The sequence below is a fragment of the Stegostoma tigrinum genome, chromosome 28 (assembly GCF_030684315.1).
Source record: "Stegostoma tigrinum isolate sSteTig4 chromosome 28, sSteTig4.hap1, whole genome shotgun sequence".
Taxonomy (NCBI): domain Eukaryota; kingdom Metazoa; phylum Chordata; class Chondrichthyes; order Orectolobiformes; family Stegostomatidae; genus Stegostoma; species Stegostoma tigrinum.
Window position 1 is genome coordinate 35,459,667 of NC_081381.1, and position 18,491 is coordinate 35,478,157.

The following is an 18,491-nucleotide window of genomic DNA, read 5'->3' on the forward strand; positions in this document are numbered from 1 at the left end:
CATCAGAGAGGCTGAGATGCTGCTTGGCCTGCTGTGTTCGTCCAGCCTCACATTTTATTATCTTGGAATCTCCAGCATCTGCAGTTCCCATCATCTCTCACACAGTTTAAATACTGCTTTCCATGGCCATGGTTAGGATGGTCCAAGTACTTTTGAAATGTAGTCTCAGTTGTATTTTAGACAAAAAAAAAAGGCAGTGAATTTATGTACAGCAAAACTGAAAATTGTGTGGAAAGTTTATGGTGTGGATGACATGGTCTGAAGGATGTGGCACAGTGGTTCATTGGTTAGGCACTGTGAGGCAGCAGTGCTGAGACCTGTGTTCAATTCCAGCCTCAGGCAACTGTCTGTGTGGAGTTTATACATTCTCCCCATGTCTGCATGAGTTTCCTCCAGGTGCTCCAGTTTCTTCCCACAGTCCAAAGATGTGCAGGTTAGTTGGATTGGCCATGCTAAATTGCCCCATAGTATCTTGGGACGTGCAGGCTGGGTGGATTAGCCATGGGAAATGAAAGGTTATGGGGTGTGGGTGGAATGCCCTTCAGAGGGTTGGTGTGGACGGCTTCCACACTGCAGAGTTTCTACGATCAGACAGTGCAAGGCAACTTAAACTTAGGAGCAATTCATAAAACTCTTCTTCTCAAACAACTGGCTTTGCCATTCAGGAGGTTTGGGGCGGGGGGGTGTGTAGGGGAGAGTATGCTAGTGAGCAAGGAAGCTGTTACAAATTAGAACAGAAATGAATGGAATTTCCAATTATGCAAAACAGCAAGGGAGCAATTTGTAAATTGCTTAGATTCTTTCATAAGATACGTAGAAGGATTCTCTCCTATTGAATAACCATTAATAGAAATACAAGTGGATGGATGCTGTATAGATGGATAGAACTAGGTTTAAAGTGTTTAAAAAGGAGGCATTGCAAGCAATCAAGACTTCACTGAAGGCAGCGTGATTTAAATGTTTATCCAGATGGTTAAACTATTTTCATTTTCCCAGAAGCCTTTCTCAACACCACGCTATCTGTAAGTGATAGAAGCAATCTAAATGAATATGGTCTTCCTCTATCAGGCACCAGGCTGAAGCTCACTGGTTAGGGAGCATTCAACCATTCAAAAGATTTAATTCAATCAGCAACTTGACAGCAGAGTAGTTATTTCATACATCCGAAAACCAAGCTGGGGGTATGGACATGTTAGATCTTTCTCACGTTCGTTAGCTCTATTCAAACAAAATGCCTCAGCACCACCATCATTGATGACCTTCCTAACCACGAGGACAGTCTTTGACCTCTGCTCCTGGATTCATTGTGTCTGTTGTTACATGCACAGAATAATCAGTCCCTGAGACAATTCTAAAGTCTTTTCAAAATCATAGGATCCCCACAGAGCAAAAAGAGGCCATTCAGCCAGTCATGTTTACACTGACTCTCTGAAGAGCATCCCTCCCAGATCCAGCGCCCAACCCTGTGGCACATAATGCCACAATTACCCAGTCTGCACATCCCTGGAGACAGCAGATCAATTTAGCATGGCAAACCACCTAACCTGCGTATGCAGTCATAGAGATGTACAGCACAAAAACAGGCCCTTTAGTCCAACTTGTCTAAGATGTCGTGAAACTTGAAAGGGTTCAGAAAAGACTTACAAGGATGTTGCCTGGCTTAGAGGGTTTGTGCTATAAAGAGGCTGAACTGGTTGGAGCTATTTATCTAAATCTACTTCCATTTTGCCACCATTTGACCCTTCACAGTCAGCTACCCATCCAGGTGTCTCTTAAATGTAGTATTTTTACCAGCCTCCACCACTTCCTCTGGCAGCTCATTCCATACACGCTCCACCCTCTGCATGAAAAGGTTGCCCCTTAGATCCTTTCCAAATCTTTCCCTTCTTACCATAAACCTATGCCTGCTAGTTCTGGACTCCCCCCACCCACAGCGAAAAATCCTTGGTTCTTCACCCTATTCATGTCCCTCATGATTTTATAAACCTCTAAGGTCAACCCTCAGCCTCCAATGTTCCAGGAAAGATAGCTCCAACCAGTTCAGCCTCTCTTTATAGCACAAACCCTCTAACCCAGGCAACATCCTTCTAAGATAATAAAATGTGAGGCTAGATGAACACAGCAGACCGAGCAGCATCTCAGGAGCACAAAAGCTGACGTTTTGGGCCTAGACCCTTCAGAGAGGGGGATGGGGTGAGGGTTCTGGAATAAATAGGGAGAGGGGGGGAGGCGGACCAAAGATGGAGAGAAAAGAAGATAGGTGGAGTGGAGAGTATAGGTGGGGAGGTAGGGAGGGGATAGGTCAGTCCAGGGAAGACGGACAGGTCAAGGAGGTGGGATGAGGTTAGTAGGTAGGAGATGGAGGTGCGCTTGGGGTGGGAGGAAGGGATGGGTGAGAGGAAGAACAGGTTAGGGAGGCAGATACCGGTTGGACTGGTTTTAGGATGCAGTGGGTGGAGGGGAAGAGCTTCCTTGTAAACCTTTTCTGAGCCCTTTCAAGTCTCACGGCATCTTTCCTACAACAGGGAGACCGGAATTGAATGCAGTATTTCACAAGTGGTCTAACCCATGTCCTGTACAGCTGCATGATAATATTCCAACTCCTATACTCAATGCATTGACCAATAAAGGCAAGTGTATCAAACACCTTCGTGACCATCCTGACTACCTGTAACTCCACTTTCAAGGAACTATGAACCTGCACTCCATGGTTTCTTTGTTCTGCAACACTCTCCATCTTTGGATTGCAGGAGGAAATTTGAGCCATTCGGAGAAAACCCACACGCGGAGAACATGCAACCCCCACAGAGTCACCCGAGGCTGGAATTGAACCTGGATCCCTCACACTGTGAGGCAGCAGTGCTAAGGCTTGCACTCTACTATCAGCTAGTAGTGCAAACAGTGTCAAAGGAAAATCTTCTGGATCCAAGAGTAGAACCTCATTTCAAGGCACTGTTGGTTACAACCTTGATAAGTGTAATTGGAACATGCAAAACAATGCAAAGAATGGTTTGCCTTTCTTATTTTTCCTCTTGAGAAGAGGGCTGGGAAAGGAGTGCAGGGTGGTTTGGTAGTTGTTGGCAGCATGGTGGCTCACTGCTGCCTCACAGGTCCAGGGACCTGGGTTCGATTCTACCCTCGGGTGACTGTCTGTGTGGAGTTTGTACATTCTCCCCGTGTCTGCAGGGGCTTCCTCCATGTGCTCCAGTTTCCTCTCACAGTCCTAGGATTTGCAGGTCAGATGGATGGGCTATGCTAAATTACCCATACTATCCAGTAATGTGCAGGCTCGGTGGATTAGCCATGGCTAACACAGAGTTACAGGGCTCGGGTAGGGGGTTTGGTTTGCGTGGGATGCTCTTCGGAAGGCCAGTGCAGGTTCAATGCGCCAAACAGCCTGCTTCTGCACTGTTGGGATTGCATGATTCTATGAGTGTGTTTTAGCATCTCTCAATATTCCTACCCCATCCTGCTCACATCTTAAATTCCCAAAACTATTCCTACTCAATCTGAAGCACTGAGGTGCCCACCTACTACAAGTAACACCAGACCCAAAGCAATACATTAAATGACCAACTACTAATCCTCATCACCTTCTCATTCATATGGTTTCAATTGTTATAGTATGCTCTATATATCTGTGGTTCAAACTGGGAGCCCCAGTATTACAAAAAGGACTGGTGCTACAGAGAAGTAGCCAACCCACATTGCCGCAGTTTGTATCATCTATAAAACATACTGCAGTAACCCAAAGCTCCTTTGATAACACCTTCTGATCCCAGGACCTCTACCACTAATATGCAAAAGGACAACAGATACACTGAAACACTATCACTTGTATATTTTCCTCTAAGCCATTCACCATCCTGATTTGGAAATATATTGCTGCTCCTTCACCATTGCTGGGTCAAAATCCTGGAACTCTCACTCCTGCAGCACTACATCATCGCCCCCACCTCCCCAAGAACCACAATAGTTCAAGAACCCGGCCCACCACCACCTTCTCCAGGATAGTAAGAGATGGGTAACAAATGCTAGTCCAGCCAGTGACCCCAAGACCCCATAATTTCTGGTTCTGAAGAAGGGTCTCTGGGCCCAAAAGGTTAATTCTGCTTTCTCTCCACAGAAATTGCCAGAGCTGCTGTGTTTCTCCAGAAATGTTTTGTTTTCGTTTCTGATTTTCAGCATCTGCTGTTCTTTGGGGTTTTGTTTTCGTTTAATCTTCAGACCACTGCCCCAGAGCCCAGCACTAAACTGGGCAGTTAGAGAATTCACCCTCCATTGTTTTGCAGCCAGCTTTTCACAAGTAAACATTTTAAAATGGTTCAAAACAGCTTTTTAAATTCAAATTGTATTTTTAGATAGGTCATGACTCACTGCAATGTTATTACGTGGAATATAATGAATGGGTGCAATTACAGTAAAATAACCTTCAAAGAATTCAGATGTTTAAATATTGTAACACTGAAGTGATTTATCATTTGGACCCCAAGATGACATTATTTACACAGTTACATGGAAATAATAACAACTTTCAAACCATAAAAACCCAGTCTGTTCTGGTATTGCTACATAGATTGCAATCTGTTCTCTTCCCCTAGTTTCTGTTCTTTGAAACTGCCTGAGCAAGTAAAGTCACAATAGTCCCAATGCACCGCAGGGCTGCTCTCATTAGCGAGACATGACTGGTTGGGAGTTTAATCCAAAATGTCACCCTCCCTCAGGCCCAGGGAAACATTGAGAAGGAGTACTTATCATGCTACCTCAGCTAGTATGGGAACCAAACCCAAGCTATTGGTGCCATTCTGCATCACAAACCAGCTGTTCAGCAGACTAAGCCAGTGTTCCACCCATGGAAGCCCAGATATCAAAGAACAAAATGACTTTGAAGCATTTTGCAATGAATGTTTAGGGGTGCCACAAGAGGGTCAGTGGCTAGCTCTACTGCATTTCAGCATCAGGGACCTGGCTTCAATTTTAGCCTTGAGTGACTGTGTGGAGCTTGCACATTCTTCCAGTGTCTATGTGCGTTCCCTCCAGGTACTCCAATTTCCTCCCACGGGCCAAAGATTAGGTGGATTGGCCATGCTAAATTGCCCGTAGTGTCCAAGGATGTGTAGTCTAGGTGGATGAGCCATGGGACATGCAGGATTATAGGGATAGGTTAGGCATGTGGGTCTGGATGGAATACTCTTCAGAGGGTCGGTGTGGATTCTATGGGCCAAATGGCTTGTTTTCACACTGTAGGGATTCCATTAATCAGCACCTGCTCCCTCAAATTCAAGGAGTAGCATTTGAGAGGCAATTAGGTACAGCACTAAGGCATTGAGCCCCTTTGAGCTAGCTCTGCCATTCAACGAGATCATGGTTAATCTGACAACAAACACCATTTACTGAGGGTAATGCAGTCGCCAAAACCTGGTGACCCATCAATTTAATGGCATACTCAAAATACTTAACTGTTCATATTTCTGAACCCATGAAACCAGAACACGGTGACATAATCGCAAAGTTAAGCAAGGCTTTTCAAACATGATGTCACAGGCATCGGCACACAAAAGGCAAGGAGTTTCCAAAACTTGGGCCCCACATAAAGTCGAGGGAGGGGAGGTCAACTCAAAAATATCAAGTCCAACGCAGATAGATTTCTAAGCAGGTCTGGTAGCGTGTGGAGAGAAATCAGAGTTAATATCTCAGGTCCCTTTCTCTCTCGACCTGAAACATTAATTCTGATTTCTCTCCACAGATGCTACCAGGCAAGCTCAACTTTTCCAGCAATTTCTATTTTGTTTCCGATGTACAGCATCTGCAGTTCTTTCAGTTTTATAACGGATGGATTTTGGTCAGGAAAAGGATAATGTGTTAAGGATTCTCATGCCATGGAATTGACAGAGCTCAATGATCTAAAGAGGCTCAAGGACTAAGTACTCTCTTTCTGATCCCCTCTAATGACACAAACAAAAAAATCAGATTTTGAAAATCAGTGACCAATTATTGTTGGTAACTTCTCTTGGCTGGAGGTACAGAAGATAACTAGCAACTGAGATCAGTGTTCCTGTTCTATACTAGGATAGCAGATAGTGTATTGTACAACTATGTTATTTGTGGAAAGTGTTTTAACTGTTTTCTTTTAATTGATTAACTTTAAAATTGGCATTAATGGCCAGGATACTTCCTTCAGTTTAGATATGGCTCCCTCAATGAATAATCATGGTTCAATCTGATTACCCAAATCCACTGGGTGGAAGCATTGGGAACTAATACCATCCTACAAAACCCAAGAACATAAATAATGCAATGTTAGCTTCACAAAACAGGACATTTCCTGAAAGGTGAGCTGTGCCTGATTAAATAGTACTCCCAAATTTCCAGTGCTTCTACAAGTGGGACATGGAAGGCAAGTTTAGCAACACAGTTATGAGGATTGAAAGATTCAAATTGACAAAGGTGTTAATATAAAAGTAGCTACGAGAATATGGGCAGTTTACTTGACATTGGATTAACATGGTCCCTAAGTAAGCCCAGTTACAAGCAGAAAGGAGGGTCATTTATTTTATAAATACGTCAGACAATCCAAACCTCACGGCTGAACACAACAGAGCAGTGCCATGTTGTACTGTCAGGCAAGAATGGGGAGAATTTATGCTTCACCATTACCTCACACAGCATCACCATACGTTAGTCAATCTTAAAAGTGTCTTATCAACTCAAGTCAGGAGCCTCACATACACAGAGAGCAGGTCTAAGTCCCAGCTGTTAGAAATTTAACTCATTTTGCCCACAATTTACTTCTAAACTATATAAAATTATTCATCTATTGTAATGGAAAAGTATTCATGCCAAGATAAAGCTGATCGAGTGTAAATCATGCCCCCTGCCTCGTTACAACATTGTGAAGAAAAATTGATTCAAATAAAGGGGCACAAAGAGGGGCTGGATTCACAGTGAATGATTCCAGATTTGCTACAGCAGCGTTAAAAGCTTATGAATTCACTTCAAAAGAAAAAAAATCAATAATATCAATTGAGACCAAGAATGCAGTCTAACAGCATTAGAATAGGAAAGGAGAACTTTCCTTCACTTTCTATTTTATCCAATACAGTATTTCACAAGAAAGCAGTTCTGCAGTCACTTGCAGATTATCAGGGATAAAGACCAAAACACATACTAGATACAGATTGGGTATGGATCAGTAATGCTTTGGAAATCTTGTGCTGATCAGCTCGTCAAAAATCTACAAACACACTTAAGTTAGCGTTGCTCTTCATCCTTACGAAAATAACCAACAATATTTAATTGTAGCAACATATGAAAATGCAAACCATTGCTACTGAAGGATGGATGAAGAGAAAATACAAAATATCCTCCCTGCTATAAGCTTTTGTTACCTGCTTTTGTTTGTTACCCTGAGCACCAATCATTCTTTGTCCAGAAAATACACATGGAATTTGACAAGCCTCCGAACTTTGAATTTTGATTGAACATCTGGAAAATGTTTAGGAATGCTTTCCAGAAAATACATAAACAGAAGTTGATAAATTCTCCTAATATTTCATTGTATTTTTAGCAACCCAATGCTTTTTGCAGTTCACTTCGTCTTTCCCAGTCATACTCAGCACAGCCACGATGGTGACTGTCTGCACAGCTCCAGTTACCCTGAAATTAAAGTGTTAGAACTTGAAAACAGAACAACTCCCTTACACAAATCATTTACGCACCTGTGGGACAAAATGATCCTAGTATTAGAAGGCAGGGATGTATATCCAGAGCAAATTTTAAAAAGTCATTAAAACCAAAGGTGGGAGGCCTGGGGTAGACCAGCTTTGAACTTGTGGGCAATGGTAATGTTCATACCTCTGGATCTGGAGACCTGGGTTCCAGTCTTACCTGCTTCCAGAGGTATGTAATACCATCTCTGAACAGGCTGATGAGAAAATATCTAGAATGACAGGACATGCCTGAGGTGATAAATATCCTACTCTTACTCCCTTGCTTATGTCCTTATATTCAAAGAACAGGTTACAAAACAGAACTGGTGAAATTCTACTCAGTTTATTCTTGGCCACTATTTGGCAACTTCTTGGAAACATTTTTGAGGATAAATGACTTGGAAAGTGATGGACCCATCATTCTTTTGTACAGTTTCCAAGATTGGCTCTCACATTATATACCGTGCAGTATCATGACCCTTGAGAAGAAGCTGGTAATTAACACTAAACTAAGCCAAAGACACCAGCCAATGCACTTCTGAATAATTCACACAAACGCCATGCTGATTTAAAAATTCAGATTAGCCATGAACAAAAAGCAGCAGTTGTTTAGCCACTTAGGTACCTAGGGTCACAAAGCATTGATGTACAAACAGGCCAAGACATTGCCAAAAGTGTTAGATTGACCAGACTGCATTTCTTTTCCCCAATGAATTCACTTTTTATTGCATGTTCAAAGATATTGTGGATGGGTAATGGCAAATGACTATGTACTGCAGAGCACTGGCAAACACTCCTTTAATCCTGCAGCCAATACAATGCCGTGGTTGATAGTTGTGTGCACGTTCCAGAAATTTCATGTCAGTTATGGTAACAATTGACCGTTGTGAGTGTAGGTTAATGGATCAACTCAATTGCTTTCATCTTGAGCTCACAACAGGCTCATCAGTAAACAAGAGAATAAAGGAGGGGGTCACATTTCAACCACCACAGTTGGTGGGAGCTTGTGCATTTTATAACACACCTCCAGGGCAGGTGGGACTTCAACCTGGACCTCCTGGTCCCACAGAGGTAGGGTCACAAACCCGTGTCACTAGATCCTTGTTGGATCTTGCAAATTTTTTTTTTAAAAAATCAACCTGCTCAGACATGGTATGACTCAATTCTGGAGTAGGTGGGACTTATGGAGTCATACAGCACGGTAACAGACCCTTCAAACCAACAATTCCACACCGACCATGTTCCCAAACCAAACTCGTCCCACTTTCCTGCTTCAGCCCATGTCCCTCCAAACCTTTCCTATTCATGTACTTATCCAATATCTTTGGAATGTTGTAACTGTACCTAGTTTTGTCCACTCGTTTTAAACTACCCCACTGTAGGGAGAAGACCCTTGCAATTCACCTTACTTATACTCCTCACAATTTTATAAACCTCAATAAGGTCACCCCCTCAACCTCCAATGTTCCTACAAAAACATCCTAGCCTTTCATTATAAATCCAATCCTCCAGTCCCAACAAGATTTTGATGAATCTTTTCTGAATCCTTTTCAATTTGATATCTTTCCTATAGCATGATGACAAGAATTGAGGGCTTACCAATGTCCTATACAACCTCAAATTGACACCCAACTCCTATACTCAAAATGTCTGAGCATGAAGGTTAACCTGTGCAACACCTTCTTAACCATCCATTCTACATGCAATGAAAATGTCAAAGAATTATGTACCTGAACCCCTAGGTGTCTCTGTTCTACAACACTACCTGAGGCCCTGCCATTAATTGTTCATTTTACCAAAAATGCAATACCTCGCATTTACCCAAATTAAATTCCACCTGCCACTCCTCAGCCTGTTGATCCACATCTTTTTGTAATTTTAGATAACCTTCTTCACCAATTATACCATCAATTTTGGCATTATCCTCAAAACTTACTAATCATGGCTCCTAAGTTCTCATTCAAATGTCAAACAGAAGTGGACCCATTACTAATTCCTGTCACGTGCCTCCAGTCCAAAAAAACACCCTCTACCACCACCACCGTCTGCCTCCTACCATCAAGCCAATTTGGAATCCAATTGGCAAGTTCTCCCTGAATTCCATGGGATCTAATTTTACACATTAGTCTACCAGGTAGAATCTTGTCAAAGGTTTCACTGAAATCCACATAAATGTTTACCATGCTGCCCTCAAACGTTTTGATTGACTTTTTTGAGGAGATAATCAAGTTCAGAATTAGATGTTGGCCAATAATAAAAATGAATGATTTTTCTAGTAACCAACTGGACTGATTCCATTGTTAGAACAAACACATGAAAGTTCATCAAGGTTCAGGTTCTAAGTGGCAGATCTTTAATGATTCTACAGTTAAAGTTCCAAATGATAGATCATAACAGTTCCAAGGGTTGCCTGCAGTGCAGTGATTTGGATGAGTTTTACTAGCTTTTGGAATTGTTACCCATGGCTAAAGTATGGTGTTGGAGCGAATGCTTGGAAACTAAATGACTACCTCCTACTTTGCTCACTTCATTGCTTGAAGGACAGGAGAGGATGTGTTTGATTTACAAAACGATGAAATGTTGCCCTTGAATATTGGATTGTAATCTCCAGTATCCAAGAATGGCTTCCTTTTTTGGGGATCTTGAACCCTGAGTAAATATCAATTGCATGGTTCTCAAAGAGTCACTATTTACAGAATTTAACAAGTCTGTAATTTGTAAAGAGCTAGCACAAAGAATAGGCAAATTAACAGTCTCCTTAGGCTGTAGCTCTCTGTAGTTACATGGCTTGAAAACCAGACTAAGAATTCCCAAATTATAGCATTAATTATCATGCAACATTCTTCTTCTGCTTCCCCTTCTTGGAGATCTTAACTATTCCCAACAAGAATAGGTATTTAACACCATAAATACAAGCATTCCCTCATCATATTCCAGTTCAAAGGCAGCATAAAAATGTGTCTGCTAGTGTGAAAGTGTAGGTTTTTCTTAAAAACAGAATTACCCTCATATATACAAAAATCAACCAGGGAAAGCAAAATAAATCATAAATTTTCTTCTTTTTTGAAAAGACAAATGAGAGGAATTCTTGTTTTCTGGCACAGCCTTCCATTTTTAAAATAGCTGAATTTTCTTGCCAGTTGAGTAACTTGGTTTTTAGAAGTTACATGTAATGTGGGTGATATTTGGCAGTACCCAGCATTGGGAACTTGAAATTTTATGCCAGGTAATTTTTTTTTAAACTCAGTTACAATGGTAGCCTGAAAGTCTCAATAGAATGAAAACAAAAGGGAAGTTTCAGCTGTTTACGTGCTGTCCAAAACCAGTAATGGTACAGCACTGGAGAAGACTCAAGGAACATAGTCTAACCTCTCAAACAAATTGGTGAAAGACCTGATGAAACCATTAGAAAAAGACAATGCCTCATCAGAAGAGGTACTACTATTGGTGAGGTTGTATACAAAAGCCACACTCTAACTTGCTGGTAGTACATGATAGATTATCACAAAGAGAGAGGGGTTTATGATGAATTAGGGTATTCTATAACCTGAATATTTGCATTTATGTCTCAAGCGAGACCAGGATCATTAGCACCAGTTTTCAAACTGTCCAACTATTACACAAATTAAACATACACACAGATGATTGAAACAGAATCATGGAGTTATCAAGCTCATAAGTTGCAGAGACTGAAGAGAACTTTATTTTCACAAAACTCCATTGCTCCCAACTACTCTTCCCTAAGGCTGATAGAGCTGATCATGCCCTTCCATGTATTTCATTAGTAAGCCAACCAGGTAGGATATAACAGTGGCATGGGAAGAGTGACTTCAGAATCCCCAGGCACGAAGAGAGTGGGATGGGACCCCATCGTTATCCAGTGATTTCTGCTGGAAAGTGCACTTGTGTTGATCCTAGATAAGCTTCAGCTTTGACGCCCTCCAAAGTCAAATAGCCTAAAGACATTCAATGTCTAGGTTTCTGTACAAAGATTGGCCACTTGGGCACAGTGTCAAAGGGCTGCCGGCACCCATAGAATTATATCCCAGTTTTCAGGGGTGGGGAAGAGTGGATAAAGGTGAGAGGTGAGAGGTGAAGGAGGTGGAGGTGGAGGTGGAGGTGGAGGTGGAGGTGGAGGTGGAGGTGGAGGGAGGTGATGATAAAGTGGCCTGGAAATGACTTCAACATTCCTTCAACTTCCCAAAGCAGCGAACACAGGGCTGACACCTTAGTGACTTTTGTTGGGGGGGGGGGGGAGAACAGGAGAATTAAGAAAAGGGCAAGGGAGTGAGAAAAGACAAACCTTATGGCACAACATATCTTTTCCCTCTTTCTGTATAACGCACCATTCACCCAACAGCTGGGAATATAGGGCAGAAAGAGTTAGAGAGTTAGGAGCCCTCCTTAAAAAGGGAGCTCTGACACGTGAATGGAGTCAGCAATAACGGTCAAGAATGCTTTGAAAGCTTCATGCTAACCAAGAGAGGGATGCACAACCTCTTGCTAATTGAGCATGTAACCCTGTTTGCAAAGTGGAGTCTTCTCCAATTGCAAGCATTTGAAAATGGTGCGTCTGCTAATAGAGTATAGCTCCAGCAGACACATTCCATAAATGCATATCTGTACACCATCAGAACTCTACAAAGACAGCGGAATCTGCCAAATCAGCAGCATGTTTTCATTCCTGTTGTGAACAGCCGGCTTGAAGTCCTTGTTAAAGTTCTGGTAGCCCCTGCCTCCGGACGCAACGGCAACCGAGCTGACTTTCTCTTTTCTAACAACCTCTCGGGCTGAAGACCTGCTTCGAACCCACACATCTGGGTCATCGACGATCTCGTAGATGGAACCGTCCTCAACGCTGTGCTCCAGCGAGTTCTCGTTGGCATGAGCTGCAGCACCGTGCGCTGACAGTAACTGACCGGGTAGGTGAGAGGTGGAGTGCAGGCTGTAACACAGTGAGATTCCTTGCTTCTTATCTGTGTGATCATGCTGATCCTGAAGGGATTCCTGGGATGAGGAATCCTCTTTGCTATTCAGTTCCTGGTGCTCATGCATGTCCTCAGTTGACTCACTCTTCAATAAGTCCAAGTCCAGAGAGCCAATGGTAGGGATCAGAAACTCCACAGGACCACAATGTGCATTCAGCGAGATCATTCCCTTTCCTGTACAGAAGACAGAAACAGAACTGAGCAATGACTGGAAATACTACTAAATACAATGCAGAATCTCCACAATCTAACGTCTCCCTGAGTCACCATCTTTACTCGAACCACTCAAACGAAGGGTGCTTTCTGAAGGAGGGATGCCAGTTTTGGTCTTGATGCAAAGAGAGGGATATCTCAAAAACCATTTCAACATCAAGCAAGGGTTTGATGTTCGATCATACCCCAGTCTCCTGGGGTGGGGAAGAGTGGATAAACATGAGAGGTGTGATGAGGAGGACGAGATAAAGTCGCCTGGGAATGACTTCAACATTACTTCCAATTCCAAAGTAGCAGGCACAGGGCTGACAGTTTAGTGACTTACCTTACTGCAGACCGCTAAACATTTATCAAGTCAAAAATATGTGGATTAATTACCAAATAAAGCCTCCTTCACCACGCCCTCCTTCACAAACACTGAGACAGGCACAGAACTGATTCAAGGAGAGTTAATCTCCTTCCACATTACTCAACAAGTCAGCCCCTACCCTAAAACAGTGGCCTCAGCTTTACATACAAGACATTTCCAAGCCCTTCTAACTTGTCTAAATCTCAGCACCAGCTTGTTGCTAATCAACAGTAAATGATGTGAAATGTTAAATTTACATCTACGTATTATTTTGCACATCTTCATTCATGATGGCATTATCTCACAGGATATTCATTCCTATCTATATGCAGTTTGATTAATCATGTCAACTAATCTGTTCCTTTTAGAATTCTTGCGACGAAACTAAAAATGTGACAGTAAGCAACATAGGGAGCAAAAATGAGTGATACAAATTTTTTTTTACCTGTTACTTTTGGAATTCCTTCCAGTTTTGGTACTGGTAAAGTGATCAAAATTCCTAGATTGGTCCCAACCCACAGCATCCCTTGGCAAACAAGCAAACACGTCACTAAAATGTTCTTCTGGCCTGATTAAAGGAGGAGTAAGTCGTAAAATATCATTGTCAAATTGTCCACACTACTTTAAAGCAAAAAGAGAGACTAGTCGCAATCATTTGTTTCATTTTCAAAAAGATCAGAGAATATCTAGACATTTTCTTTACCTTGTGTCGAATTACAATTAGTGTTCAAGCTTAATAATAGAGTAACAACCAAATGGTGGTTTAATCAGAGCATCAGTTTGGCTTTACATAGCCAGCTGAAATGGAGTATCTCTGGCCTGTGAAATAAATCCCCTTTCCTCGATAGGTCTTTCTTATCACCACTGCAATTCCATTCAGCAGCCAGTAACCAGATAATAAAATCCAAAAGAGAGATGACAGTAAGTGCACAGCAAATTTCATAATATACAGAATATTCCAGAATTTTGGTTTTGCTTAAATTTAGGGAGATGGTCAGTTCGGTTGGCAGGACGGCTGGTTTGCGATGCAGAGTGATGCCAACAGGGTGGGTTCAATGCCTACACTAGCAGAGGCGACCACAAAGGGCTCTCTTTCTCAACCTCTCCCCTCATGCGAGGCATGATGACCTTCAGGTAACCACCACTGGAACCTCTCTCTCCCTAATGAGACATCATCTCTCTGGTCTGGTAAGACTATGTCGACTTTAATAATCCAGAAATCAAGATTTCGTTACCTTTTGACAATCCCTAAAAATTTGTATTTTCCTGGAAAAAGTGATGAAATTTAACCTTTGCGGTGGTATAAGTGTCTGCTTATCTAGGCATTCACAGCAGCTACAGCTTACACCTGAATTATTTATCCATGCTTGTGTTTTGTTTTGCAGTAAGGTCGAGACAGTTGTTTGGTCTCCCAACACTATACTGCTCAAGTCCAGAGTGTTTAATGCAAGAACTGTTTACTTACAGCTAAAGTTTTATTTTTAAAAAAAAAAATCAACCTGCCTAGACATGACGACATACCTCCAGGCTGGTAGAACTTTAGCCCAGATCTTCTGGCCCAGAGGTAGGCTTGCTACCACTGCACCACAAGAGTGCCCATGCTCTAAAGCAGAAGTTGTTGGAATCCAAAATGAAAACACAAATTGCAGGAGAAACTCAGCAGGTCTGGCAGCATCTGTGAAGGAAGAAACAGACTCAACGTTCGGAGTCCAAAGATGACTTCTGACCGGCTTGAACAGGCAGTTTTCCAACAATGCTTCAATCAATGGCTGTGATAAAATGATTGGAACAAACTGAAATGGGATATGTACATTTTGCTGGGTCAATGCTGTTACTGGCGTTTGCTTTCTACTCATCTATTGGCTGATTTACTAGTGATATGGATGCAATGTATAGATCAAATGCTGTATAATTGGCGAATCACATACTGGAATCATGACTATGATGCCTTGGTAAAGAATGTGCAGGGGTTTGAAAAAGGTCTGCCCTTTGTGGTAACAAGGCAGGCTTGATCGAGAGAGCTGTACAGCAAGTATTACCATCATTTTCTGTTATTTCAGGTTTCTGACATCCTGAGTATTTTGCTATCCAGCATAGCGTTGAGTTGAAGCAATTTGGTAAATGAACTTGTGCAAATACATGCTTGGCCCTGATTGACCAAGTTTACACAAGACAGCCAGGAAGAGCTGAACCTTTCTGAAACAGGAGTTTGCTTCCTAAAAATCGTTTAAGCTAGACGCATACAACACTCATCAGAAAAATTGCTGTGAAATGCTATTGTTTTGGAATTTTCTTCACATTCCACTTCGTGGATTCACCAGCGTCAGGGACCTCAAGATCATCCCCATCCACAACTGCCCCATAATCTTGTCAATGGGGTCCAGCAAACATTGAGAGAATTACTCAAAAGTCTTTTGACTGAATGTTAATCTGATATGCTAAAGCAGGAGTAGTTTAAAGCAATTCTTACACAAAGATAAAATTTTACGACAATGGGACAGGAAAGAGAGCACTAGGGACACTAAAATTAAATGTTGCTTAACGTCAACAGCTCAGGTGACCACACTGTAAATTCTTCCAGTTTCATGTCGCAATTACAGTGACAGAAACTGGATACGTTCACTCCTACTCACAATGCAGCCCATCTCCCCTCAACTCCAGCATTACTGCAAGAGTCTGACAGCATGATCTCTTACTCTTCCTTGTCCATTTGCTTAATGGTCATTGGCACAAAGAACTAGGATTACGGAATGGAGCCATCCCAGTGATGTCATGCTCTGGCGGAAGTCAGTGCTCAAAACTCAGCAAGTCCTGAAGTGGGATCAGAGAGCCCAAGTGGAATTTTGAACTGAGATTTTGGGGTCATGAACCCTGGAGGCAGCCATGAACACATGGAGCTCTGTGCTCTAACAGCCATGCTTCAGCTCAAACAAGTCTCACCAGGAGGTCATGATAACTTTCAAACCTTGGCATGGAGGTCACATTGAGATAAATTCTAGGAAGACGGTGATGGCCCCAGAAAATATTGATGAAGCAGAAGGACCCCTTTAAACACATTTTTCTGACTCCCAGCTTTCGATAGCGCTGCCATCTTTGAGATGCAATATTAAACTGAATCCCCATCAACGCCTGCACATGAGCCTAAAAAGATTTGATACCACGGTTTTGAAAAGCAGCTTGGAAGTTCCCTCTGGCACTCAGGCCAGTCCAGGGTGAAGACAGTAATCAGGGGGCTTGGTGTCAAGTTCATTATCTCTGAACCCCAGCCCCAAAACAGTGGCCCCAAAACATGACAAGCCCCCTACAGCTCCAAGTCAATGTCATTGGGCTCTGTTGCAAACCCTTGTCCAGGTACTGTCGGTCAGAGGTTAGCACTGCTGCCTCACAGAGTCACGGGCCCGGATTCGAATCCACCTCGGACAACTGTCTGTGTGGAGTTTGCATTTTCTCCCCATGTCTGCATGGGTTTCCTCCCACAGTCCAAAGATGTGCCGGGTTGGTGGGTTAGACATGGGATATTACAGGAATGGTCTAGGTGGGATGGTCTTCGGAGGGACAGCATGGACTAGTTGGGCTGAAGGGCCTGTTTCCGCATAGTAGGGATTCTATGATTAGGTTAGATAGATTGGCCATGCTAAATTGCCCATTGTGTCCAGGGATATGCAGGCTGGGTTGGTTTGACATGGGAAATGCAGTTCTTCGGGAAATTGGGGGGGGGTGCTCTGGATGGGATGCTCTGAGGGTTGGTGCAGAGTCGATGGGCCAAATGGCCTCTCTCCACACTGTAGGTATTAAATGCACTGTCTCAGCCAACTTCACTAAACAAATGAGCTGTCACGTCATTCTTAGATTAGATTAGAATCCCTACAGTGTGGAAATAGGCCCTTCGGCCCAACAAGTCCACACTGCCCCTTGAAGCATCCCACCCAGACCCATCCCCCTATAACCCACATACCCCTGAACACTACGGGCAATTTAGCGTGGCCAATCCCGCTAGCCTGCACATCTTTGGACTGTGGGAAGAAACCGGAGCACCTGGAGGAAACCCACACAGACAAGGGGAAAATGTGCAAACTCCACACAGACAGTCGCCCGAGGCTGGAATTGAACCCGGGTCCCTGGCACTGTGAGGCTGCAGTGCTAACCACTGAGCCACCGTGCGACCCCATTACATAGCTGCTTGTTAGATCTCGTGTCGAAAATTGGCTGCATGCCTTTGTCAGTACAAACAATGTTATATTTCAAGCTATTTAAGCTACTTAACAGGTAGTAATGCTTCAGATATCCGAGGGCTGTGGTAGGAACTACATATTTTACTCTTTCAATATAATGATGTTCATTACTTATTTCAAGGGATCCTATTCTTACTGATTAATCTTTCCAAAAAGGAGATAACAGATAAACAGAACTACAGGCTGGTTAGCCTAACATCTTGCATTCGGAAGTCATTAGTCTATAATAAACTGTGAGATAATAAGTTAAACATGGTTTTATGAAGGGAAAATCACGCCTAATAAGTTTGCTACAACTCTTTGGGAAGGTGTGAGCAGGATTGATAAAGGGAACCAGGTGATGTAATATATTTGAATTTCCAAAAGGCACTTGACAAGGTTCCGCACACGATTACTTTATAGGAATCTATAGTGTTGGACACGGTATATTAGCATGGAGCATTTTCAAGATGGAACTGTAACTAGTCAAGTGTCACATGGATCAGTGCAGCAGCCAAAATTATTTACAAGATATATATTGATGAGCTGGTTGAGAGATGTAAATGTACTGAGTTTGCTAAGGACTGAAAATTAGGTGGGGAATCAAGTGGTGAGGCTGAAACAGAGTCTGCAGAAGGATACAGACATGTTAAGTCAGTGGCTGAAAACTTGGCAGCTGGAAAATAAATGCGGGAAAATGTAGTTGTGCACTTTGGCAGGAAGAACAGAAGAGCTGGATATTATTTATTGGCAGAAAGATTGCAGAAATCTACAGGACACAGGATTTGGGAATCCTCATGCATGAAATCACAAAGTACTAGCATTCCAAGTTCAGTGGGTAAGAGAAAAGGCAAATAGAATGTTGGCTTTTATTTCAAAGGGAATGGAGTATAAATGATGGGAGGCTTTGCCAAAACATAACAAAGGTACCTGTTAGGTCATATCTGGAACACAGATTTTCATCCCCTTTCTAAACAAAGATATATTAGCATTGAAGGCACTCCAGTGAAGGTTCATGAGG

General features: G+C 42.6%; 1 protein-coding gene across 8 annotated transcripts in view; it reads right to left on the minus strand.

The window, feature by feature from the left end:
- Positions 1–7,071: 7,071 nt before the first annotated feature.
- Positions 7,072–18,491, minus strand: part of LOC125466721 (rho guanine nucleotide exchange factor 10-like protein) — a 187,874-nt gene continuing 176,454 nt past the window's right edge. For all 8 annotated transcript variants that reach the window (XM_048561632.2, XM_048561636.2, XM_048561635.2 and 5 more), the window contains 2 exons: positions 13,705–13,827; positions 7,072–12,871 (listed from right to left, as the gene is read on the minus strand). In XM_048561632.2, coding sequence (XP_048417589.1) covers positions 12,348–12,871; positions 13,705–13,827 — 647 coding nt within the window. In that variant the 3' untranslated portion in view covers positions 7,072–12,347. The remainder of the gene's footprint in view (positions 12,872–13,704; positions 13,828–18,491) is intronic.